Here is a 24,942-nt window from a genome sequence, read left to right on the forward strand (position 1 = left end):
CCACCTCAGACGTTCAGAGATGTAACTGTCTGCGATACTGTGGTCACTTTCCATGTAGCATCAATTATGCAATTATGCTAATGCTAGCTGCCTGTCATGTTCTCTCGACCTGGCCACACCTCCGCTCTCTAACCCCCCTTCCTCCACCCACACCCCCTCCCCTACCCACTTTGATGCATTTTTCAAATTTCGCCTTGGGGCGGAGTTATCTTTTCACAGGGGGGTAAGTTACACTTTAATGATAGGCCGGCACCGATAGCTGAGCAGCTGGCCTCGGTAAGTAAGAGGCTGGCGCTAGTAAATGAGAAGAAGACTATTCATTTGCGTTAGCATCGGAGAGGCTAGCGACTAGCATAGATAATCTGGTATTAGCATTGGAGAGGCTAGCAACTAGCATGCTTAGACTGCTCACCTACTGACAAATTTATCTGAATAAAGAAAACATTCTCAAGAAAAATGGTTGACATACAAAACCCATAAGCGACATGCGCTGACAGGTGTTCCTTAGACAGAATTTACTGTTCAACATGACTTCAAGCAGAAATATTAAACATAAAACATATTAGTGTGAAGCAGGCAGCTTTAGTTACAACTGGAATTAGCAGCTGCGTTTTCCCTTGTCTGTTGGTTCACAGCACTGCTTTCATTTTTCTCTTTAGCTGAATTATGAGAAAGGCCAGAACTATCAAGTTGGGGCCTTTTACAGTTTTTAACAGAGTATTAAATTAGGCTTTCTACATTGAGTTGTAATTTATCAGATCAGTAGCTGGCTTAGGAATAGATATAGCCTCCTGCAACAAGGATGTAGCAACTGCTGGTTGTGCAATAGTCTTAATTTTGACCCTCATACCCCACCATATGAAGCATGCTGGTCCACACTCTTAAGGCTGTGTCTCAATTCAGGGGCTGGGTCCTCGTGAGTGCGCATTTGTCGGCCGCATATGTCATTGCCCCGCGCGGAGGACTGTCCCAATTCGAAGGCTCCTCATCATGCAGCCGAGGAATGCGTCCTACTTCCTGTCGAAATCCGAGGATGCATCCATGTATCCTTACCAGCCGAGGATATCCCAGGATTCAATGCGCCGGCAGCAAAATAACCTGAGAAATGAGAAGAAGGTGGTGTTTTTATTTTTTTAACGTGCCGGCTCAGTTTGGAAATTCACCACAGACCGAAGGATTTGTTTTTTAAAAGTTAGTTTAGCAACTTAGCTGATGAAATTTATGCTGCAATAAGATATTAAATAAAAGAAAATGCAACTACAAGTTACGAGAATAAAGTATTATAAGAATAAAATCATAACATTAYGAGAATAAAATCRTAATATTACGAGATTAAAGTCATACTACAAGAAAAAACTCTTAATATCCTAGCCTTTACGTGAAAAAGCATGCAGTCATCACTGCATTAAAATGAGGATGTTGTCAAGTTGTTCTTTATTGTTTATAAATAAATAATTATCTTTTAGCACCCAATTATCAGTAGCAGGATGGAAATTGTGCAAACGACTATATGATAAACTGAAGCTGTAATTAATAGATGCATTGACAGATTTAGTCGTCATGTAGTTAAGTTGGAAGAAAGCTCATTAATCTAACAGTGATCCAGGTCATCACAGACTACTTTATAAACACAGAGAAACACCTGGCTGTACACAGAAGGTATGAGGGGAAAAATAACTTTATTTAATTCAGCAAACAAATAACAAAAAATAAATAAACAAAAAGAAAAAACAAATAATAATAGAAACAAACACATAATTAGACAACGTTGTGTAAAAAAACACGATCACAACATATTCAAATGAAAAGGAGCAGAAAGATGAATAAAATCTTACATCTGCCCCAATAAAAAATATGTATCTAAAAAACGTACAACATACAAATAATAAAACTCAACTTAATACACAATATAATTTAAAATAACTTCACAACAAAAATGCAAATATCAACCAAATCTTTGTTCATATCTCATTAAAAAACCTTTTAAGCATTCTACTAAATGAATAAATTGTTCCAGCATTCTTAAGGTCACCAAGCACTGACTTTATTCTCATAATATTACAACTTTATTCGCATATTATGACTTTATTTTCGCAATAATAATAATAAAAAATATGTGTTATCTCCGTTGTAGATACTGGAGCTGAACCCAAATTATTGTTTTCTTTATTTACGTTTACCTTTTTAACTGTGAATTTATTCTTCCAGTAAAAAGACGTGTAAACACGTCCCGAAGCATTTTAAGTCCGACATGAAAGTGATCACAATGGTAACGGGGGAGCACATGGTCACGCAAACCCACGTGAAGCCAACATCAGGTGAAGGCTAGACCGTCTCATTTCGCAGCAGTTTTGAGTATCCTACCTGGCCCAGCAAGGATGTGGCCTATGAGGACCCAGCCCATGAATTGAGACACAGCCTTTATCCAACCTCTCCTTGATTATCTGGCTGACATTAGAAGTTGGATGCCTTTAAACTTCTTAAATTTTAATGAGAATAAAACGTATGCCATGTTGTTTCCACCTAATGACACCAAAAGGAACCTCTGCATAAACCTTTCCTCTCTGGCTCTGTTTGAGAAACAGATTGTCACCAATTTAGGAGTAAAAATGGATCCTTGAAATTAAACAGTCATGTAAACTCAACCATTAAATCCTGATTCTTTCAGTTGAGGAAACTGTCCAATTTGAAGCCCATTCTGTCTAAAAGAAATCTTGAGACAGTGATTTATGCATTCATAACATCCAGGCTCGATAACTGCAAAGCGTTTCTTTATGGAAATAGCCAGAACTCTATTGCCAGTTTACAACTGGTGCAGAACATGTGGCCTGGTTTTTAACTGTCACAGGCAAAAGAGAGCACATTACTTCAGTTTTAGCTTCTCTTCACTGCCTTCCGGTTCACTTCCAAATTCACTTTAGGGTCATCTTATATGTTTTTAACTGTCTCAACAACCCTGCCCCCTTTTACCTCTCTGATCTAATGCATCCAGATGTCCCCTGACTGTACTCTCTTAGGTTGTCTGATCAGATACTTTTGATGGTCTCAAACTCGTGAGTCAAACTCAGAGGGGATAGATCCTTCTCTGTTGTAAAAATAGTGGAATGACTTGCCACTAAATGTTAGACAATCTCCTTCTCTCTCAGTCTTCAAAACACACTATTCCCTTTAACTCTTGAGTGAGTTGGTTCTTGACCTCACTGTGTAACTTAGGTAACTTGCTCTATATCCTCAATGTGTCTGTTTTATTGTACAGCACTGTGGTTGGCCTTGTGCTGTTTTAAGTGCTTTATAAACAAAAATGATATGGTATACTATACATACATAAATATCAGATCTGAATACCAAAAATAATTTATTAGATTTGAAAAAAAAAAAGCCAATTCTCTCTTTTACACACAAACAGTGGACTGGAAAAAGCAGCACGCTGTCAAGATAAGATGTCAGTAAGTTTAAGTTCAGGGCTGTAGGTCAGTTAAAGGTTTTTTTTTAAGAAAAAAAAAAATCAGTATGAATGTAACAGAGTGTCAGTGCAAGGAGCCAAGCATTTGGAACAGTTTTCATGGTGTGTGAATAAGATGTTCAAGAATTTCACATTATCATAAACTCTGCTTCCCAATTGTATGAGTGTTTGTTCACGTCAAATGTTTAAATGTTTATGCTCATAATGATTATCAGCTGTTTTTTTTGTCAGTTTGATAACTAAGAACTAATCACTTCTTTTTGTAATATTTATGGAATTAATAACATAAATGTATCAGATTAAGGGACTTTATGTTATTATTACATAATACCTTTCTCTATTAATAGAAATCTGGGAACTGAGCCAGGGCACTCCTATCCTGGGTTGTACTTGGCAAACTACCAACCACCTATGGAGGTCAATCGCAAGCTTTAAAAGAACATGTGCAGACACATACATATAACAAGGAGGTTAATGAGTATTTCTTCCAATAAACTGATCACACTGACAAATGTAGATGTCATCTCCAATATATTGTGAAAGTATGAAAGATAATCCAAAACCTTGAAAGTAGCAATCTCTAAAAAGATCCCCCTTTGGTTTGGACCAAACATCTAATAATAAATCAAGGCCAGCCCATCCTGTTTCTAGAGCATTAAAGGTTTGGTTTTTGGAGAAGTGTCTGGGAGTCTGCAGTCTAGTGTCTATCCACTGGCCATTGCCTTTTGCCTGGTATGACATCAACGATGCAACTTCACCTTTAGGCCTCAGACAGTGGTTTGGACAGCATTTTTCCAGTGGTCCGTCACAGAAAATGCCTTTAAAAGTTACAGTGGAGTAAAACTTCAAGATGGTTTTGTGGCACAAGATTAATTTTAGGGTCAAATGTCTGAACTGCATGCCTTTTTAATCTGTTTTGCAGCATTACCTGGGTGTTGTCTAGACTGGGATAACTCATTTCTACACTTTTTTTTAATTCAGTGGTGTACCATATGATTGTGCACATGTTTCAGATTCCTAATGGTGTTTTATTTGAACATGTTGGACCCATGAACATATTCTTTGGTCAACTGTTTCTGTCTCTCTGCATTCCTTCACATAATAAGTTCAGGCCACTATAGTTGTGGCCAGAACTACAGCAGTTTGTTAACGCTGTTTTATCCCCCCACCTCTTTCTTTCTGTGTCTCTGAAATGTAAGGCCTAATTGAAAGCAGAGCTACAATTTTTACGACATCTCTCAGTATTCTGCCCCTATAGAGGCCATCTGCTTTGGGTTTTAGATTTCCTCCTCCTTCTCTCTCTCTTTTTCTTCCGTTTCCCTTGCCGCACTTGAGGAGTTTGGTTGTGCTTGTTGAGTTAATCTTTCCCTTTTCTCATTGTGCATTTGTGCGTAGTCTTAATTTCTTTTTCCTAGAATTTTAAAGGAGCAGAAAGCTGGTTTATTTCCAACTCTTCCCAGTCTTAATCTCGTGTCTCATTCTTGTCTCCCTGTTTGTTTTACTGCCTCTAGCCTAGCTCTGTTTATCCTATTTAGTGTAGTTTGCGAGCTCATTAATTCTGCGATACAAGCCAAGGAATGACCTGTGTACTCGCGGAAGGGTGAAAAAGAGTGGGAGTGATGCCGGAAACTGTGGACCGAGACATTCCAATTATGTCTCGAGAGTGCACGAAAACCTGTGGATGTGGATTTTGTTCAGTGAGTTTAGGTTTTGAAGGGGACATTAGGAGAACGTGAGCTTGTGCCCGTGTGTGACCATGTTTACACGGCCTCTGTGAGTGTGTAGTACAAATGCTCGGATTAACAGTCCACTGACCCAAAGTGTGAATGCATTTGGGTGATATTAGTATTGCCCATAGTTATCTGGACCAGAGGAAGCTGTGGTAAGCTGTCCTCCATACACTTACTGACCCTTATCTTACTTAAACTCAGGGTTCTAGCCTTGAGGCTTAAACAAACACTTAGCACAGTAAAAAAAATGAAATTCTAGCCACCTTCTGCCACACCAATCAACAACTGTTTTGCAATGCTCTCCCACTCGACAGAGATAAAATACTCTAAATTGTTCAGATATGTCCATTTAACTTCTACCTTAAGCTTGAAGTATTTTATTTGTAGAGAAAAGAAAGAAACAAAAGATTTTCCCATCGAGACCCATCTCCAGAGTGCTCCGTGGTGGGATGACGCAGTTCCAGCAAATTGGTCATTGTACATCGGAGTACTGTTTGTAAATGTTGCTTTAAGGGGTTATTTTTTTTCAGGAAATCGAGCCCAACTAAAACATTTACTCAGCTAAGAGTTTTGATTTGTAACTCCCTGCATCGATATAAACAGAATGACGGTGCTTTCATGTGTTTGAGATGCTTGGCTCCATTAGCAGCTGCCTGTAGTTCTGATTTGTTGTGCAGTCCCAGCCTCTCTCTGTCAGCTGTGGTGGCACAGTGGTCCAGATGTTACTGTGGCATTGTTTCCCACATGTTTGGGAGCCCATTGGAATGCGCAATACCAGCTGCGTCTGTAAAGTTCGTGACTTCAGGGCCTAAACTTGCTCGTTGTCCGAAACCTCCAAGAGAGGCAGTGTGTGTTGCAATGGCCTCATAGCAGCTGACCACATTTTAAGTGCAATACTTAGATTTATGGCTGCAAATGTCCAAATAAAAAACCTGCAGTGTTTTTGCAGGAAATTCACAAGTTTTCCACCGCTTTGTTTCCACTTTTCTGTTGTTTATCTTAATATCTGTGAGTTGGTCAACAAAAGCTTCGTGAAATTGTGTGAAACTTAAACAAAACTTTAGCTTACAAGTTAGCTGCTCCATGTATCTTTGGATAACCTTTATGAACAAGGTTATTGCTTTAATTAGATTTTTATTCATTTCAGTTGTAAATGGTATAATCCAGAGTTCAAAGTTTCATGTTTAGTTTCTTTGTTTAATCCTATTTTCATTTATTCAATTACTAAGGCTTTGTGCCACTTTTGTTTTGGAGTAAATTTACAGCTGTGATCTTTGACCCAGAGGGATCTTTACTAACCATTGAACTGCACAGGTTACTGCCGATGAAGATTCTCAGTCATCCAGGTTATGATGAAACAGAAAAAAGTTAAAAGCAAAACAACTGGACACTGAGAGAGCCTCCTGGATAGGAAGCGAAACATCTTCAAACTTCAGAATAAAAGTCCAGTTGTTGCACAGTTTACAGTAATTTTAATTTTTGTCATTGTTTCCAACAAAAAGTAAACATGTCTTATGTTTTGCATCAAATATGCATTTTTATGCATTTTTATTATAATTTCTTTCTGTAAAATAAACTGACCTCCAAGAATAAAGTATAAACTGTGGCAATAGTTGTTTTTTTGGTATAGGTGTAAAATATTTTCCTTATTGTGTTCTGGTTGCTTGTCACATTTTAATAGCACCTTCTCATCGTAGATTATTTAAAAAATGACATTTTGCAGATAAGCAAAAAAGTAAAGTATATGTTTTAGTTTTGTTCTGACCCAAGGTGATTGGGTTCATGCTTCTGCCGCTTGTGTTGTAGCAACAAGAATCAAGCTTTTTGTGTCATGGTAAATTACAGGCTTCTGACTGTCATTGGTTGTGTTTGGTTGTGGCTCTTTGCTTGTTTGTTTAACTCCTGGCCAACTGTTTTGGTCATTACTGAAATGAGACGGTTGTGTGTGTCTGTAGACAGTCACCTGCCTGAATGGGACACTCCCACAGGCTCTATATTTTATTGACAGAAAGTCACTAATAAAACAAGTTTCAGTCTATAACATACCCAATCTGTCAGTACTGCATCTTTTTATTCTCAGTTTTGCATCCAATATATTCAGCGCTCAGTTAAAAGCACCCTTGGTTCGATCACACAGCTATAGTCTGAAAGCACTCAGCTGAAGACAGAGTGTGATGTTCAGCCAAAAGGCCAAGGTCGGACACTGGAAACAGCATGAAGCAAGAGAGGAATGGTCATGAGATGGAGGAGTGCTGTTTCTGGCCTGCTGAGTCCTGGCTGCAGTGTCAGGGAGATTTAAATATATATATATATATATATATATAAACATTGAAACAAACAGCTGTATTGGGAAATTATAACAAAAATGAATATGTTAAGTTTAAACTCATTTGAAAAGTTTCAACCCAAAATCGTTAAGTTTCTGTCAGGTTACTTTGCAGAATGTGCTTTATTTTGGTTTTCCTAAGTGAAAATGGCAGCCTGTTTATAGTTGGATTGTATAATAACCAGATCATTTGTAGGAGATTTTCCAAACCAAGTGTTGCCATGGCATTGTCTTCAGGATGACTAAATGACTGCATTAAGACAACACAGTGTATATAGTGTGATACGTTTTTGTTCAGCAGGAGTGAGTGTTTCCAGCCTGCATGCTGTCGCAGTTGAATATGCAGAGCTGACAGTAGGGTTGAGGTCATTCTGTTGAGGTGCTGGATTGAAACACGGCTGTACGCACTTCGTCCTGGCTCACTGGTTCTAATGCACAGTGCTGACGTCTGTTTGGAAAGCTCCAGATGCATCAGATTTAAGTTCCCATTACTCATGCCCAGGCTGGGGCAGAGTAAAGGGAGACCAGGGATACAAACTCTACCCCTTTTTCTCAATTTAATCTCCCCCCACAACTAGTCCATCCAAAATCTGCATCCAGTGTTGACATTTTTATGAAAACAATTTTGCAGATGGAGTCAAGAGTGGTCACTTTGTCTTGACTTTCTGGTGAGTTGCGTGCATGCTGTGCACGACTTCTTTCTGCCTTATCTGATTTTCATCCGTGCAAAAACCTTTTTAAGGTGTCTTCAAACTGCGTTTACATTTTCTGATAGCTATCACTTGAGTACACGTTCGGGGATGACTTTCCGTTTTAAACTTGACAATGACACACTCGGATAAATTTACAATTCCAGATGAATTTGGGTTTGTTTTGGCAGACTGAGACATCAGCTGTGCATTTGTTCATTTGCAGGGGGAGTGTCTCCTTTCCATATATTAAAGTGGCCCAAACAAAGTTGCCAACATGAAGTCATAGAGGAGGCACCTCCTCAACAGTATCACCCTCAGGCTCATGCTTTTTTCACGGCCGACTGACTGTTTGTAATCATCCCCCTCACGAGAATCAGAGGAGTAATTTAACACAGCTGCAATGGAAGTAAACGACATTTACACAACCTCACGTTGAGCCAAAACTGTGTAGGAGTGGACTGTGTGATGAAGCTGGATACATCAGCATGACAGGGATGGAAACACCCTGCTGTCTCTCTCTTTTTTTATTGTCCAGCTTAGTGGAAGAGTGTGATTTAAAAATGTCCCTCTGCATCGATAGAAAAACACTCACCATTCTTGTGTAAAATATTGTATATTTGATTAAGCAAACTAAATAACATTCTCATATGTACATTTTTTATTTTCTATTTTATTTTATTTTTGTAGGCCAGACCTAAAGGTGAAGGACTGACACCGTACCAGGGGAAAAAACGATGCTTTGGAGAGTACAAGTGTCCCAAGTGTAAGAGGAAGTGGATGAGTGGAAACTCCTGGGCCAACATGGGACAAGAATGTATCAAATGCCACATCAACGTGTATCCACACAAACAGGTACCTCAGCTGGAGTAATGTAACATTTTTTAAGGATTGGCTGTTAAATAAACCATTTCTGACACTAACTTGTTTGTGAAATTTAACTGTATTCAGACTCTGGTTTTTGCATCTTGTTTTGACTAAACTCCAGATGGCCTCATTAAAATGAAATAAGGTTTACTCTGCTTATGATTATGTGGCAATAAACCAGCATTAAAGAAACAAGTAACATTTCCTGACCCATAAACGTAGAGTCTTATTTACTAAATGCTATTATCAAAACTAAACAAAAATGTCCTTTTTTTAATGGTTTACAGGTACTTGTGGTTACTCTGCAGACACCGACGCATGTACAGCTGCACAACTTCCTCTCTTGTTAAATAAGAAAGCGTGAAATCGTTTTAAGCATGGTGTGCCTTTCTAAACGACGCTCATGAGATGACAATAAGCGTGCTAAATAAATGTTCAGCCTCATTTTGAAGATGTTTCTCCGAACTCGTCGAGGACAAACATGGAGAAAGAATCCATTGTTTATCAACTGGAGATATATTTATCCCTAACACTACATCTTTTAATATGTACGCTTTTCTACATTCTTCCAAGTCCACTTTGTGAAACAGAATTAGGTCCACTGCTTGAGGCGCTTCTTGTTCTCTGAACACCAGATCTGAACCCACTCTGTTAACACTTGCATGAACTGGATCAGGAAAGGGACATTACCCAACAAACACAAGTGAATGCAATTTTTTTTTCACTTAATAATTTGTAAAGTACTATCACTGTGAGATGAATAACACTAACTCTCTGCATTAAAACTGCTATCAAGTATTTTTCAGCTTGGCTCATTAATTTCCATTAGATTCAGTGCTGAGTAACTTATTTCTGTCAGAACTACAGACATGCAACCAGATTTTCTTACATCACCCACCTAACATACTTTCCTTTCCCAATATAGTTAAAAACAACCACCAACCTCTTTGCCCACTGTCATTATAAAGTATGGTATAAAATATACTGCACAGGAAATTGCTCGTATGTTGTTGCATCATCTAATTTCTAATCTCCCAGTCGGAAATCAATCTCACTTTCATTTGGCTAAATCTGTTCCCCCTATCGGCGACTTGAAGGGGTTCCCAATTCTGTGCTGGAAAATTTGAATCACTACCAGTTCTGATTTAGAGTTTTGGGCCGAGGTCTAGGGATGGAAGTTGTGGTCACAGCAGACAGTGGTCCTCCACTTTGATGTTTCCACCTCAACCTTCACGAAACACTGCCAATGTGGAAAAAGGTTGCTCATAGGGAAGGCGACTTTAGAGAGACAAAGCCAAAATAAGGAGCTATATTTTGCTTTTATTTGTGAATCATGCAATGTTTTGGAGTCTAATAACAATTAAATATTAAAAATCAAATAAAGAACAGAGAAAACTGAAAACACACACCTTTACCTCTGTGGAAATGCTCTTTTTTCAGTTCCATCATAGCCCAACTCCACCACAGGGCCTTTTAACACAGTTACCATTGAGAGGATGCCAGAATACATAGATCAGATTTTCCAGTCTTCCTTAAAGGGATCCCTGATTAGTTGTAACATTAGATTTTATTTGATAAACATATTTTAACTGTAAAATATAGACTGTAAAAATACTGTAGGCTGTTTAGTTTTGTAAATTTATGAAAATGTATTTTAACACGGACAGAGCCATTTTATTTACACGCAGAGCATTCTGGGTAAATGATGATGTGGATAGGTCAGGCTGCTAGCGAGCTATATCCACCCTGAAGGTTAATCTTGGACAATATCTGATGATCGACTCTTTTAAATGAAACCAGAGAGCGTTGACAGAGAGGAGAAGGTAGAAATGACTCAGCCTGKAACTGAAAATATGGATGGAGGACAACAGAGCTGCTTCATGGAAGAAGAACCTCAGCTTAGCCTGTTAACCTTAGCGCTAGCCCTCACGCTATATTTTTGTCTTATATGTATTAGCTCCGCGCTAGTGCAGCAAACAAGCTAAACTGAGGTCCTCCATCCATATTTTCAGTTACAGCCTGAGTCATTTTTGTGTTCCCCTCTCTGTCATGTGTCTCCTCTCATCTCAGTGATGAGAGGAGAATGTGTAGCGTTGAGCTAATACATATATATGGTGATAGTGTCGGGGCTAACGCTAAAGGCTAACAGGCTAAGCTGAGGTTCTTCTTCCATGAAGCAGCTCTGTTGTCCTCCATCCATATTTTCAGTTACAGGCTGAGTCATTTCTACCTTCTCCTCTCTGTCAACGCTCTCTGGTTTCATTTAAGAGTCGATCGTCAGATATTGTCTAAGATTAACCTTCAGGGTGGATATAGCTCGCTCACACCGAGGACCTATCCACGTCATCATTTACCCAGAATGCTTTGCATGCAAATAAAATGGCCCCGTCCGTGCAATATATTTTTTAAATTTTGGTTTAAAAATGATAAAAACTGAACATCCTACAGTATTTTTACAGTCTTTATTTTACAGTTAAAATAAACGTTTATCAAATAAAGTCTAATGTTACAACTAATCGTGCATCCCTTTAAGGACCTGATGTCTTTGACACTGTAATTGTAAAGTCTCAGTGTTTGCTGGCAGACTCATTAGTGAACGCCCGATATTGTGATGGCCCATGGTAACCTGATTTCCTTCAGTTCAACCACTCGGAATAAATAGTTTATTTATTTATTTATTTATTTATTTATTTATTTATTTATTTAACAAAAAGATAGAAGTAAAAATTTCCAGATGGACTATTAAAATGACCTCCAACTGCGCTGGCTCAGAAATGTTCCTTTTGTACCTGATAATGATTCCAAGAAACCCAGTGGTGATATTTCCACACAGGTCATCACAATCAAATTCTAACTAAAGGATCGTTTTCTTTAGTAGTGTTGGTAAAGTGGACTGAAATGTTTCCACAACTGACGGTGCGCTGCCATATTCCTGAAGCTAATTGTGTTTAGTGCCTGTCTGGTCTGGGAAAAGGGTTTAAGTAGAATTGAAGGCCAGATTAGCTTGGCGTATACCAGAGCTAAACTTGCTGCCAAATCAACTGCTTGCAAAACTCAGAGGTTTACAGTATGCTGCTTGTTTTTTCCAAGTTTTAGCATGACTCATTGATTGGCGCTCTGTTTGTTTTCTGCAGCGACCTTTAGAAAAGCCGGATGGTCTGGATGTGTCTGACCAGAGTAAGGAGCACCCCCAACACCTGTGTGAGAAATGTAAAGTCCTGGGCTACTACTGCCGCCGTGTGCAATAATCATCTCCACCCAGAGGGAGAGAAGAACTTTAGGCGTCACAAGTCATGTTGCCTGGCATCATGGGTGCCCAGTTCACATCCGGGGTTTCCTCAGCCCTGTCCTGACCAGGTCGTCCTCTCTGTGTCCTCTTTGTACCTACAGATAGTAGCTCTAATCCTCTTTTTGTTTGTTTGTTTGTTTGATGCCTTCCTTTCCCACCACATCAATGGGTCCTTACACCTTTCTGTCAATGTTTCTGTCTCTGAGCAGAAATTAGAGAAGCTGCATGTATTCAGGATCAATCACTTTATGTGCTTTGCATCAAAGGCAAAATGTAGCTAAATTTGCGCGTATTAGAAAATGCCTTACTCCAACTGTTTGTTTAACGAGAGCAAATTATTGTACAAATGAATCAGCACCAAGTGTGTATTTTTGGTGTCACTGACAAGTTTAGCGTCAAATACCTCACTTTGGGGTTTGTTGGCTTCGTGTTTACAGAGATCTGCTTTCCAATTTCCTGCCAAGTAAAGTGTGGGATGTGATCAACGTTTAGTCAGGGCGACTAACAATGAGATGATGTAAATGGAGGCCTTTGGTGTCGAGCCGTAATGGGGACAGCAGCACATTTTATTAACTGTGAATTAACTGAGGGATAAAGTGCCATACATCCCTAGCTTACATTTGGCATATTTATTTTCTCTTTGTCTCGTGTGCAATTTAAATTTTAACTGGGACATTAATATTTTTTTTGTTTCTATGTTTGTATATCACATTATTGTGTTACTGCTTCCATGTGTATCCAGAAACTACTGTAGGTTCAGTTGCAGAGAGTAGTTCCTCAGTTGAAATTAGACAAAAAAGTTGACAGCAACAACTACGTTAAGCTCTTTAGTATTTTGTTGCTTTACAAATATGCAATTTTCCTAAATTGTGTTACTGTAGATTACACCAAAAGTAAGGGTCAACCAAGAAAAACTATGCTACAGGGTAACAGCTGCATGGTATTTTTATAGTAAACATTCTGTTTGTAAAATCAATATCTATGTGCAGCAGGTGTTTGATCTGTTTTCAGTGCAAAGAGTAGAATGAAGAAACAAAGATCAGCACTAGCTGTGAAATAAAAGTTTAGAAACCTACAAATAGCAACATGTAGTTAAAATTATTGACCAAAATCTACAACTGAGTATTAGGGCCAGACTTAGACATTATTATTATATTTAATTACAAGAATAAAGTCATAATATTACAAGAATAAAGTCTTGTAAGTTTATTCTGGTAATACAATGACTTTATTCTTGAATTATTATGACTTTATTCTCAGCACAGCATGTTGGGCAAAATTTGCAGATGTCGGCATAAGTTGTCTTAAACATAACAGTGTGACAGGGCCTTTAACATATGAAAAGTTCAATTATTAATGTTAAACCTAATCAGGTTTTGACGAGTATGTAAAGTGATAGAAAATCATTTGAGGATTTCTGGCAGAGTTAAAAGTAAAATAAAAAAATTTCCATGAAGTGCCACCTTCCAGTTAATGTCCAGCAGCTCACTGCAACGTGAGGAGTGTTTAACGGAGGGTAAGCTTGAAGAAACTGTGGAGATTTAGCTTTCAGGTTTGTTAAGTGAAAGAAATAAATTTTGTATAGAAAGTCTGGTTTGTGAACGTGATTCTGAGGAATTGTAGATAAACTAAAAATGATGGTTAATTGAGTATGCCTACAGTAAGTTTTTATGGTGCCCACTAAACAAATTCAAAATGAGAAATATGGAAGAAGTAGACACTTTGTGTTTATGTACATCATTGTAAATTTCTTAAGCACTACAGCTGAAATGATTTTAACTTAGAGATAATGAAATTTGCCTTTTTAAAGATCCTTTTTATACAACTTGTGAACTTTCATACGTACTGTATTTAAAGCATTTACCAAGCAGGTTGATTATATTTTATACTGTAACATACTTTATGTGCCTTACAGAATGTCAAGTGTGCAGATTTAAAGTGTCGATGTAAAGTTTCTGATATGTTGAATAGCTCAGAGGAGGAGCAGAGTATGTGCATGTGGTAACTGAGATGCATAGAACGTTTAATGTAGGCTCAAGATGTGACAAAGGACAAGAAAATGATTTAGCTCCTCTATTAGTGGTCGAGCTGGTATGATAGAGCTCTGCTTTGATGCCGTCTGCTGAGCTGAAAGCTGAACCAGCGTTTCCAGCTGCCAATAACAATCCTACTGCGGTCCGTTGTCATGGAATATCAACAAAGATGGGATTTCTTAGTGGATTGTCGCCACAGAATGAAGCTGATTTTTGAGATTTTGGACCTTTTTTGAGATTGTGTGGACGTTTCATTAGTTTTCTGTTGTAGATACGTTTTTTCCCCCCAGGAAACTGTAGGGTTTTGTCAAAAAGTACATGATTACTTGATGTGTTCGGAGCCGTATGGTGCATTACAGCATGTTGAAATGTAACCAGCTGTTTTAAGGGCACTCCTGTGATTTATTTCTACTGTTCCACTTGGAGGCTCAACACTAAAGATGCGTGAATCAAATGCCTTATAAACCTTTATGTACACTCCTGATCAAAATCTTAAGACCAGTCAAAAAAGTGCAAGAATTTGCATTTTGCACTATTGGATCTTAAGAAGGTTCTAAGTAGAGCTTCACAATGTTAAAAGAAGAAATCAGTGCAAGAGACAAGAACTTTTGAGCAGGGAATTTTCTGAAAACTGCATTTACACTCAAACATGATTTTTTCAGCTGATCAAAAGTTTAAGACCATAGTCTTTAAAAGCCAAAAGCTGTGCAAAAATCTGGATTCCATGTCATTTTCTGTCAAGTCTTTACACTGTCAAGACCTCCTGATGGCAAAAGTAAAAAAGCTCACTGACTTTGAACGTGGTAGGATTGTTGAGCTGCATAAGCAAGGCCTCTCACAACGGGCCATCGCTGCTGAAGTTGGACGCAGTAAGACAGTCATTTTGCATTTTTTAAATGATCCTGAGGGTTACGGAACAAAAAAGTCAAGTGGTAGACCCAAAAACATTTCACCAGCTCTGAGCCACAGGATCCGATTGGCTGTCTGTCAAGACACGGGACGATCCTCTACCCAAATTAAGGCCATTACTGGTGCTGACTGCCGCCCAGTAACCATCAGACGGCATCTGTGAGAGAAGGGCTTCAGAAACAAAAAACGTCTTCAAAGGCCATGTCTTCTTCAACGCCACAAAACTGCCCGTTTGGACTTTGCAAGGGTGCACCAAACATGGGACACTGAAAGGTGGAACAAAGTTGTCTTCTCTGATGAGAAAAAATGTAACCTTGATGGTCCTGATGGCTTCCAACGTTACTGGCATGACAAGGAGATCCCACCTGAGATGTTTTCTACACGGCACAGTGGTGGGGGCGCCATCATGATTTGGGGTGTGTTTTCCTTCAATGGAACAATGGAGCTTCAGGTTGTGCAGGGGCGTCAAACAGCAGCTGGCTATGTGGAGATGTTGCAGCGGGCATCCCTCATGACTGAGGGCCCTCGTCTGTGTGGTAATGATTGGGTTTTTCAACAGGACAATGCGCCCGCCTGACAAAGGAGTTCTAAAAAAAAAATAACTTTTTTTTTTTCTTCCTTTCTTCTTGTTCCCCGTATCTAAACCCAACTGAGAACATTTGGGGATGGATGGCAAGGGAAGTTTACAAAAATGGACATCAGTTCCAGACAGTGGATGCCCTTCATGAAGCCATCTTCAACACTTGGAGCAACGTTCCCACTAGCCTCCTGGAAGCACTGGCATCAAGCATGCCTAAACCATTGTTTGAAGTCATCAACAAGAATGGTGGAGCTACTCATTACTGAGTCCATTTTTTGACACTTTGATTTCTGTTTTGGGGGTTTTCAGGTTGTTGTTTTTTTTGAGCAATGGTCTTAAACTTTTGATCAGCTGAAAAAATCATGTTTGAGTGTAAATGCAGCTTTCAGACAATTCCCTGCTCAAAAGTTCTTGTCTCTTGCACTGATTTCTTCTTTTAACATTGTGAAGCTCTACTTAGAACCTTCTTAAGATCCAATAGTGCAAAATGCAAATTCTTGCACTTTTTTGACTGGTCTTAAAATTTCGATCAGGAGTGTATTTGTCGGAGCCTGAGATTGCTAATGGAGACTTAAAGTATTTCTTATAGTGCCTTAATGACATCTTTCATAAACCACCTTGGTTGGTTAAAGTTGAAGTCACCCCTGACATTAACTTGTGTTTTGGGTGATTCAATCACATATGTATAGATCAAAGTACACTAGGTAATAACTGGCAATAAAACATTATACAACCTCACTTGCCGGCCTTAAACGCAAACAAATACCTACATAATTTCTGTTTGTCTGCAGTCATTTTAACCAGCTACAGGCAACAGTCCACCTGACTCATAGGCTAGAAACGTGGAGCTTACACAGCCGATGCCAGTTAAGGACGTATTTAGGTGGTCTTTTCATCGTAACCCAGGATAAAGAAAGCATGTGGTCATTTGCATTTAAAGGGCAGACCACCTATAAATGGGAACTGACCAAAAGGATGAATCCCACCTGTTCTTGGTGATGTTCACTCGAACCCTATAAATGTCAGGTGTGGCCAATGGTTTTAAAATGATATAATTTATGATGATCCAGTCGTCGTTTTTTATGAGTCTCTTAGCTCAAACTGGGATAATTTATGTGACACCATTATGGCATCATCAAGTTGTTGTTTTTTTGTTTCCATTGTTTGGCTTGAGAAAATCATGAAGGCAGGGATAGTTTGGGGAATCTGAGAAATTCTCACGGATGTGTCAACTATAATAAAGTCCCTAACAGATCAGAGCTCATTCAAGAGTGAATTTCTGCAGTCTAAAACTAATCGAAATGTTCTGAGCAGAGAACATGTAGTTTTACACCATAAACAGCTGGCTTTTTGATGAGACAATTAAAGCTAAATTCTTACCAGAATAATTTTGTGTTGCTATGCTAACTGCATGCCCTGTGGCTGCTGTCTAGCTAGCTTTGATCAGCAGAGTCCTCCAGGAGTTATTCTTTCTCTTTAACAACTCTTCCTCTGTATAATCTGGCACATAATACCTTCCTTTCCTAGAAAAGGCAGTTTGGTCACTCTTTGACGTCACACACATTCAGTTTTACTGCCTGTATCTTTGTTTTGGGATTAGACCATAATGGATCGGTAGCAGGATATGTTCAGCAGCCTCTGTGTGTGTAATTATGCTCAGCAGCACAGACACTGTTTGGATGAAGAAAACAACGGCAGCTCTTCCCTGCAGCAGTGACAGCTGCTAAGAAATTTTTAAGGTCTGTTTTACCCCGGATTTCACTGCATGCGGTTGTTCTGAAATGAAATTGCGTTGTGCTCTGTACAATGACAAATAAAGGCATTCATTCATTTACACTGCGTCCGCTCCACTCCGGAGCAAAGCACAGAGGTGCTCTGAGAAGCACGTGCAGGAAATTCGAGATTGTGCAGTAAAGCCAGTGATAAATATGTAAATCGGCACGACGGCTCAGTGGTTAGCACTGTCGCCTCACAGCAAGAAGGTCCTGGGTTCAATCCCCTCTTCGGACCTGGGGTCTTTCTGTGCGGAGGTTGTATGTTCTCCTCGTGCTTGCGTGGGTTTTCTCCGGGTACTCTGGTTTCCCCCACACTCCAAAGATACTGTATGTACAATAAGCTGCCTCCAGGCCTCCGTTGCAAAAGAAATCTGCGATCTCAATGGGATTTGCCTGGTTAAATAACGGTAAAATAAAATAAAATAAAATATGTAGGTGTTCGGTTTTTTAACCTAGGAACTCAAAGAAACCACACAAGCCCGGCCGAACATTAATCAATGACACCAGAGACCAGTAAGATTTATAGATTCACTTTGCAAAGGAGAAGTTCAATGATACTTAGCTCAAGAGCCTTGGTGAAGATCAGAGAAATTCTGCCCTCTGGGGGCGTGAACAGTCGTTTTATTCAGACACGTAGAAAATGAGGTCATACAATGTTAACAACAAATCAGAAATCAGTTATGTGGTTTGTCATAGGCATAGGGACCAATCAAAACACTTGTTGCTGGGGTTTAATATGTGAATAATAGTAAAAACAACACAGACTTGTTTTGTCTTACTAGCTCTGCTTAAAACAGTCTGTGGACACGCCATGATGAATAATAAATTTGTCACGTACCTCAAGACTTTATTTGAAACACCTTAAGAAGTTTAATAAATCCAATAAAACTCTATCAGTAGGTCAGTAATTCTATTCTGTGGAAGACTAAATGGAAACGATTGAAACAGCATCACTGTTGTCTTTCATTGCATACAAATTTTTAAAAATAAAACCCACACGTTGTGTGTGTATGCATCTGTTTCATGTTGCCATCTCTTCTCATACAGAATGATAAATATTGACAGCATATACAGCATACCCATATATGTATCAATGTTGCTAGAATCTGCCTTTGGTGAAATATATTGAAAATATGGATATCGTGTTCATTCCTTTTCCTGCTGGTGCAGTGTGATCTTTGTAGATTGACTCCACATTTGCTCCACCATTTGATAAAAATAGGATCAAATCTCACGCCACCACCATGCAGATGAAGTGTAAATGCTCTTATTGGCAATGGATGTTTTTACTGCAGAGATCGGATGCAGTGTAAATGCTTTTATTGGCAATGGATGTTTTTACTGCAGAGATCGGATGCAGTGTAAATGCTCTTATTGGCAATTGATGTTTTTACTGCGGAGACCGGATGCAGTGTAAATGCTCTTATTGGTAATGGATGTTTTTACTGCGGAGATCAGATGCAGTGTAAATGCTCTTATTGGCAATTGATGTTTTTACTGCGGAGACCGGATGCAGTGTAAATGCTCTTATTGGCAATGGATGTTTTTACTGCAGAGATCGGACGCAGTGTAAACTGGGCTTTTTGTGGCAGAAATTCACTGTTGTCCAGGTTCTGCTTTGTGGATTTGTTAGCTTGACTCCTCCATGAGTTGACTGCAGGCAAGACATTTACGGCTAACAGCTGTACATACACAAAATAAAAAAAGAAACATTTTTAAAGTGCCGTCCATTAAATGTTTGTGGAGTGCCCCTTTACAAATTTGGCACTTGTGTATTTTACGTCTGCCAGTGTTGAGAAAAATCCATTTGTCTTACTGTTATCACCTTTCTGTTAGTGTCACAGGATTATGTCCACATCATATGTGTGGCTGTTTAAACAGGAACAGATACCAGTGATGCCTTATAAACTCTGAGGTAACCATGTTAAAGCGTTTAGGAAAAGTTGGATTCCACCCAGAGAAATAGAACAGCAAAGCTGTTTTAAATGGCAACTCAAAACTCATAGATGAGTTGAGAAAATCCATAAAACAAAGTTCTAAATGTTGTGTCTTGAGTTAAACATTTGTCTTTTTTGTACCTTTACAGTTCAAATTTGCTTTTTTTTTTCTTTGAATGAGATGTGTATTTTGGGACACACCATAGATGTTAAAATTTCTAAAGCAATCTGCAGCCTTGAGCTATTTCCCTATCCGAGATCATTTTATGTATATATTTGATGGCCATAATTTTCAGCAGTGTTAGCAATATTAAAGCTGGTTTTTTTTCTCTCTCTCTCTCTCTCTCTCTCGTCTATGAAGAAGGGCCTATTGCTGAGAAATAATCAAAGCTGGGAGTTGTTTTGTCTTCGTTTTACAAATATCTGAAGGGTTATCCTGCAGAAATATTTATGGAAAGACTTTTTTTCCATCACTTTTTTTGTATAGAATATGCAACAGTTACACTAAGGAAGGAAATATTGATGTCGACATAGAGTATTATAAATATAAATATATATATATATATAAAACTGGTACATAATGAATACCCTCTCATTTATTGTATTTTTCCAGTTTTATTATCAGTGTTAAATAACCCATGTTTTGTTTCTTTTTTTTTTCTTCTAGTTGCTATGTGACTAACTATTTGCTGCCATTTACATCCATACAGTCGCATGTATTCGTTTTGTAAACAAGTAAGGAAATATATTGTGTTAACATGCAGAAATACTTTTTTTTTATATTATTATAACTTGTGATGGATCCGCACCACTGCACATTAAACTGTGAGATGTAGTTTGCCTAAAGCAGCCTTGACAAGGAACTATTTTAAAACGTTAGACGTAGATTAGGACGTGTATACTTTTGTCAGGAAAGCGTGTGACAAAGAACTGTTTTAGAGTTTGCATGTGCATGTGTTTGAATGATATATATTTTGTTGTTTTTTTGTGCAATGTATACCTATTTAAATCCTTAAGTTGGCTACAGTAGCTATTGTTTTTTAACGTCATCATAAGCGGCTTGTATTAGTCCTAAAAGTGTTTCATTTTACTACGAGTGTAGCCCCCTACGAGTAACACCTATATGACTGTAATATGTTAACACTTCTGTGGTCAAGTTGGAAAGTTTCTTTTCTTTCTGTGTATCTTTTGAGATGTTTGTCGTGCATTACTGCAATTGTGTAACGGTTTGAATTGGACTGAACTCAGACGTGAGGCAAACTGATTTTTGGGAAACAAAGATGTGGGGATGGGAGGGGGCGGGGCTTAGAGAGTTCACCACAGGTCTGTTTTTCATGTCCATGAAACGGCATTCCAAAATGTGCCTTATTATTTGTTAGATGGGAAATCTTTTTAGTGCTGTTGAGAGTTTGGTGAATAATAATAATAATAAAAAAAAGTTTAATGGAATTATTACTGCGCAGAACGTGTGGCGTCATTTGTTTTGTTCTCTCTTGTCTGATTTCAGCCAAAAAAACTGCTCAGTGTTTCTCTCCACTGCCTGTGGAGTTTTTCTTTTAAAGGGTAAATCTTTTAATGTAATCTTAAAGTCCCACAAAACTGACCCTACAGACGATTAAAGAATGGGTTATCCATGCAGATTGTGTAACACAGAAGGGAGGGAGAGCCATGTAAAAAAATTTCCCCCCCCTCACATTCCCTGAACGTGCTGAAAGATAACAAACACATAAAGCTGCCAGACCTTCATTTCAACACTTTTCAGTCCCAACTGTGGGACAGAAACACCAAAACATAAAAAAAAGGACACCAGTTGACATGAGTGTCAGTTGATGAACGAAGACGTTTTAAAGAAAAAAAAATTATAACAAAAAGCTCGTAGCAGCAGTAAAGATGTCGTCGTTTTTAACGTGTGTAACTCTGGCCGCAGCGCCGCTGTCGTTTTCCGGCCAAGTTTCCATGCTACAGCGTTGGACATGGAGTCCAAATAACTAAAACCAAACGAGAGGGTGTGGACCCAAATTATATCAAGTTTTGTTACAACATCTCGAGCTCAAACTGAGTGCGAGCTGAAAAAAAAAAAAGTCGTTATAGCAACGATGTAATCCGAGAATTCAAACAAACGATGGAAGGTCAGGACTCATATGCTTTCATTTAGGGGCATGAGCTGCCTCTTTTCACAGCGCTCCATAAAGTATTAGAATGATAAGCAGCACCACCCACTCCTTGGCCTTCGGACGTGCCCCCCGGCCCTCTGCTCGCTCCCTTCAAGATGCTCAGAGTTTCCAGGAAAGAACCAGAAAAAAAATGGAAGAAAAAAAGCCTACGTGCAAAACTAAAGACATTTTCAGGTTCCTGTGTGGATTTCCAGAGTTTAAATCATCTGCGCTGACGGAGCCTATAGGGCCACATGTGCATCATCTGTTGGCTGGATTCATGTAGGTGGATGTGACATCCTGCTCTGATGGACAGGAAGTCCTTTGCACTGGAGCGTGGGGCTAAAATAAGCTGCTGGATGGTTTCCAGGAAGCGTTTTTTAAAACCCAGCAGGGCTTGCTGGTGGCACAAGAGAGCAAATGTCCTGTCTTCAAACCGGAGCTCGTAAAAAACCTTCAAACGCTCAGTTATTTGGCAGGCAGTGGAACAGAAAAAATAAATAAATAAACGGCATGATGCATAAAATTTAAGATTAAAAAGATACATTTTTCTACATAATATAAAAATTGTTAAACTTTAAGCCAAAACTGGACAAAACACTGGGATAGCCACAATAAACTGAAAAAGGTGTGTGATAGTAAAAAAATAAAATAAAGTGCAATAACTGTGAGCCAATAATTCAACACTTTACAACCGTGTTTTCTCCAGGGACAGATTTCTTTTCAAACAGACAATGCAACGGTTTTAAAAGTGCAAATATTTCACATTTTACTATGGCCACTGATCCATGCATAGATATGGAAAGGAAGACACAGGAAATGTTCAGACTCTTGCACACTGAGCTGGTTTCAGAAGTTATCTGATCTCCCCGCAATCAGCGATGACTAGTTTCTTGACCACGCCCCCGTCGTGTAAACCAAAAGACTGCATCTTCATGACCACGTCCATCCCGCTCTTTACCTGCCCGAACACCACGTGTTTACCGTCGAGCCTGCCCAACGCAAAACACAACAAAATAAAAACCTCAGCATATTCCTTCAGGCAAACTGTAACCTGTCATGGCAGTGTTTTAAACTCTCATTTTGTTACAGGCGTTTTGGTCAAACCTTCAAAAAGCATTATGCGCAAACTCATTACATCTCAGAGCTTGTGTTGTGAATGACTCTCAGCTACAACAATACCAAACTTTAGCTTAATATCTTTTAAATGGACTGAAATGCAGCCTATTTTGTGTTGGCTAAATTTGGTTAGCTGTGGTGGCCATCTTGAATAGGACCACCTCCAAAAGTTAATCTCTTGAAGTTGAGGATCCAGAGATTACTTTGTGAAAGTTACATTAAAATCCATCAAGTGATTCATAAGGTATTGTGCTAACAGACAAAAAGTGTCGACTTCAACATTTAATAGGTTTTGAACCAAAGATATTGTGCAAATCAATAGCACACAAACACATGTTGGAGATGACTCTGAGATACTATCACGCCAAATTTTAGCACAATATCCGTAAAATTGACTGAATTGTAGCCTTTTTTGTGTTTTTTAAGAAGAGTTGGCTGTGGTGTCCAACTTAAATGTGACAGAGTCCAAATTTTAATCAGTTATAGATAAACATCCCGTAATTACTTTTTGAGAGTTTCATTCAAATCTGTCCAGTGGTTTATGAGATACTTTGCTAACAGACAAAGACATGCAAAAACAACAGTGTCCAGCAGTGAGGTATAATGATCTGTGATGGAGGCAGGTGACACTTTACCACTCTGTTTTAGTCGTGCAGATGAAGAACTGCGAGCCGTTTGTGTTTGGTCCAGAATTTGCCATCGACAGCGTTCCTGAACACACGCGAAAACCTTAATGTTCATTTTCAGTTAAATCCTGACTTCATGACTTTTAGGCCTGGCTGCACCTCAACAAACACATTACAGATTGAGAAATATGTTCTCCCAAAAACTTGTTTCTCTTCTTTGACACAAAACAAAATGAGGCGCAGAAAAAAAAATACATGTAGAAAAATTAATTAATAAAAAAGCAAGAAAAAAAAACTTTTGATTTGTGCATGTTGACTCCAAAAAGTAGGTCATTCTCATCACGAGGATGAAGTCTTATTGATTTGCTGTATGAGATCAGACACTGCCATCTAGTGGAGACGTGTTGGAACGCAATCAGAGGGTCAATTTATTTTTTATTTTTACCTGGTCCGGAGTGTTTTAATTTGAAGTTTTCATCTTTAAATGACTTCCCGTATATCGACTTCCCTCCTGTTCCGTCGTGGTTAGTGAAATCTCCTCCCTGTGTGGGGAAAAATAAAATAAAATAAAAATAAAAATAAGCCCCTCTGCAACGCTTTACATCATTTTATGAGTGTGTATCATAACCTGACACATGAAGTCCGGGACAACTCTGTGAAACACGCAGCCTCTGTATCCAAAGCCATATTCCCCTGTGCACAGAGCTCTGAAGTTTTCTGTTCATTTAAACTTGGATTATTATTATTATTATTTTTAACAAACCGGAAATATATTACACAATATATTCATCGTTGGAGATTTTTCACCTGCGGTCTTTGGTACAATATCTGAATTCAGCTGTAAGACAGAACACAGACAGATGAAAATGGTGAGTTCAAGGTCGCTGTCAATGTCTGAGTGAGCGGCTACTTTAGCGGCTACCTCGATGGTTATCCGTCCTAGAGGCTCACCGTCGGCCTCGATGTCCAGAAACACCACGGAGTTCTTTTCAGGTCCGGAGGAGATCAACCTGGCAGTAGAAATACCCAGCGAGCTATATCTCAAGCGATTCTTTAGTTGTATCATCGCTTTAACAACCTACCGTCCGCGAACGCTGCCGTGTTGACGTCTGACGTCAGAGGGACGTGAACCGCGTTGGGTTAAACAGCGACACCATGTGGCAGGAGATTAAAACTACACAACTATTTGTGTTTGTGGTGTGCGTTTGTTTGAACCGGGGCTTTTAGAAGTTCTAGTTGATCTTTTAACAATTAAACCAATTTATTGAAAACTGGCCAGATTAATACACATAAAAACTTAACTTAGTATGTTTTTTTAATGTAAGACACCGTGATTGTGCATAAAGTTTAAAGTTTTGACCTAAAGATGAAAAATTTATCATTTAAAAAATAAGATGATCTTTGTTTGATTATCTCCACGTGTACGTTCTCCTCTAAATAAAGCAT

The 24,942-nt window shown here is 38.8% G+C and overlaps 2 protein-coding genes and 1 long non-coding RNA gene across 4 annotated transcripts in view; 2 read left to right on the top strand and 1 right to left on the bottom strand.

The window, feature by feature from the left end:
- Positions 1-13,058, top strand: part of zcchc24 (zinc finger, CCHC domain containing 24) — a 44,044-nt gene extending 30,986 nt beyond the window's left edge. The window contains exons 3-4 of the mRNA XM_014005101.1: positions 8,899-9,063; positions 12,210-13,058. Of these exons, the coding sequence (XP_013860555.1) occupies positions 8,899-9,063; positions 12,210-12,323 (279 nt within the window). The 3' untranslated portion in view covers positions 12,324-13,058. The remainder of the gene's footprint in view (positions 1-8,898; positions 9,064-12,209) is intronic.
- A 4,861-nt stretch (positions 13,059-17,919) lies between these two features.
- LOC106515346 (uncharacterized) lies at positions 17,920-21,047 on the top strand. The gene is made up of 2 exons (XR_001309994.1): positions 17,920-18,096; positions 18,562-21,047. It is a non-coding gene; the product is annotated as an uncharacterized LOC106515346 (long non-coding RNA).
- On the bottom strand, positions 19,932-24,590 carry ppifa (peptidylprolyl isomerase Fa). 2 transcript variants are annotated; one of them, XM_014005104.1, is made up of 6 exons: positions 24,419-24,590; positions 24,304-24,334; positions 24,125-24,213; positions 23,942-24,038; positions 23,506-23,581; positions 19,932-22,743 (listed from the first exon to the last, which is right to left on the bottom strand). In XM_014005104.1, the coding sequence occupies exons 1-6, from the start codon at positions 24,560-24,562 to the stop codon at positions 22,608-22,610; spliced, it is 573 nt and encodes a 190-aa protein (XP_013860558.1). In that variant the 5' UTR covers positions 24,563-24,590; the 3' UTR covers positions 19,932-22,607. The 2 variants fall into 2 exon arrangements, with proteins under 2 accessions (XP_013860558.1, XP_013860559.1); XM_014005105.1 differs by having other exon boundaries at positions 24,448-24,501.
- Between the last annotated feature and the right edge of the window lie 352 nt (positions 24,591-24,942).

Source organism: Austrofundulus limnaeus, unplaced genomic scaffold, assembly GCF_001266775.1.
Source record: "Austrofundulus limnaeus strain Quisiro unplaced genomic scaffold, Austrofundulus_limnaeus-1.0 Scaffold28, whole genome shotgun sequence".
Taxonomy (NCBI): Eukaryota; Metazoa; Chordata; class Actinopteri; order Cyprinodontiformes; family Rivulidae; genus Austrofundulus; species Austrofundulus limnaeus.

Coding starts and splice junctions, on each gene's coding strand:
- ppifa (XM_014005104.1), bottom strand. CDS start 24,562: ATGATACAACTAAAGAATCGCTTGAGATATAGCTCGCTGGGTATTTCT. Junction 24,335..24,418: donor TAGGACGGATAACCATCGAG/GTAGCCGCTAAA, acceptor TCTGTCTTACAG/CTGAATTCAGATATTGTACC. Junction 22,744..23,505: donor TGCACGACTAAAACAGAGTG/GTAAAGTGTCAC, acceptor TGCGTTGGGCAG/GCTCGACGGTAAACACGTGG.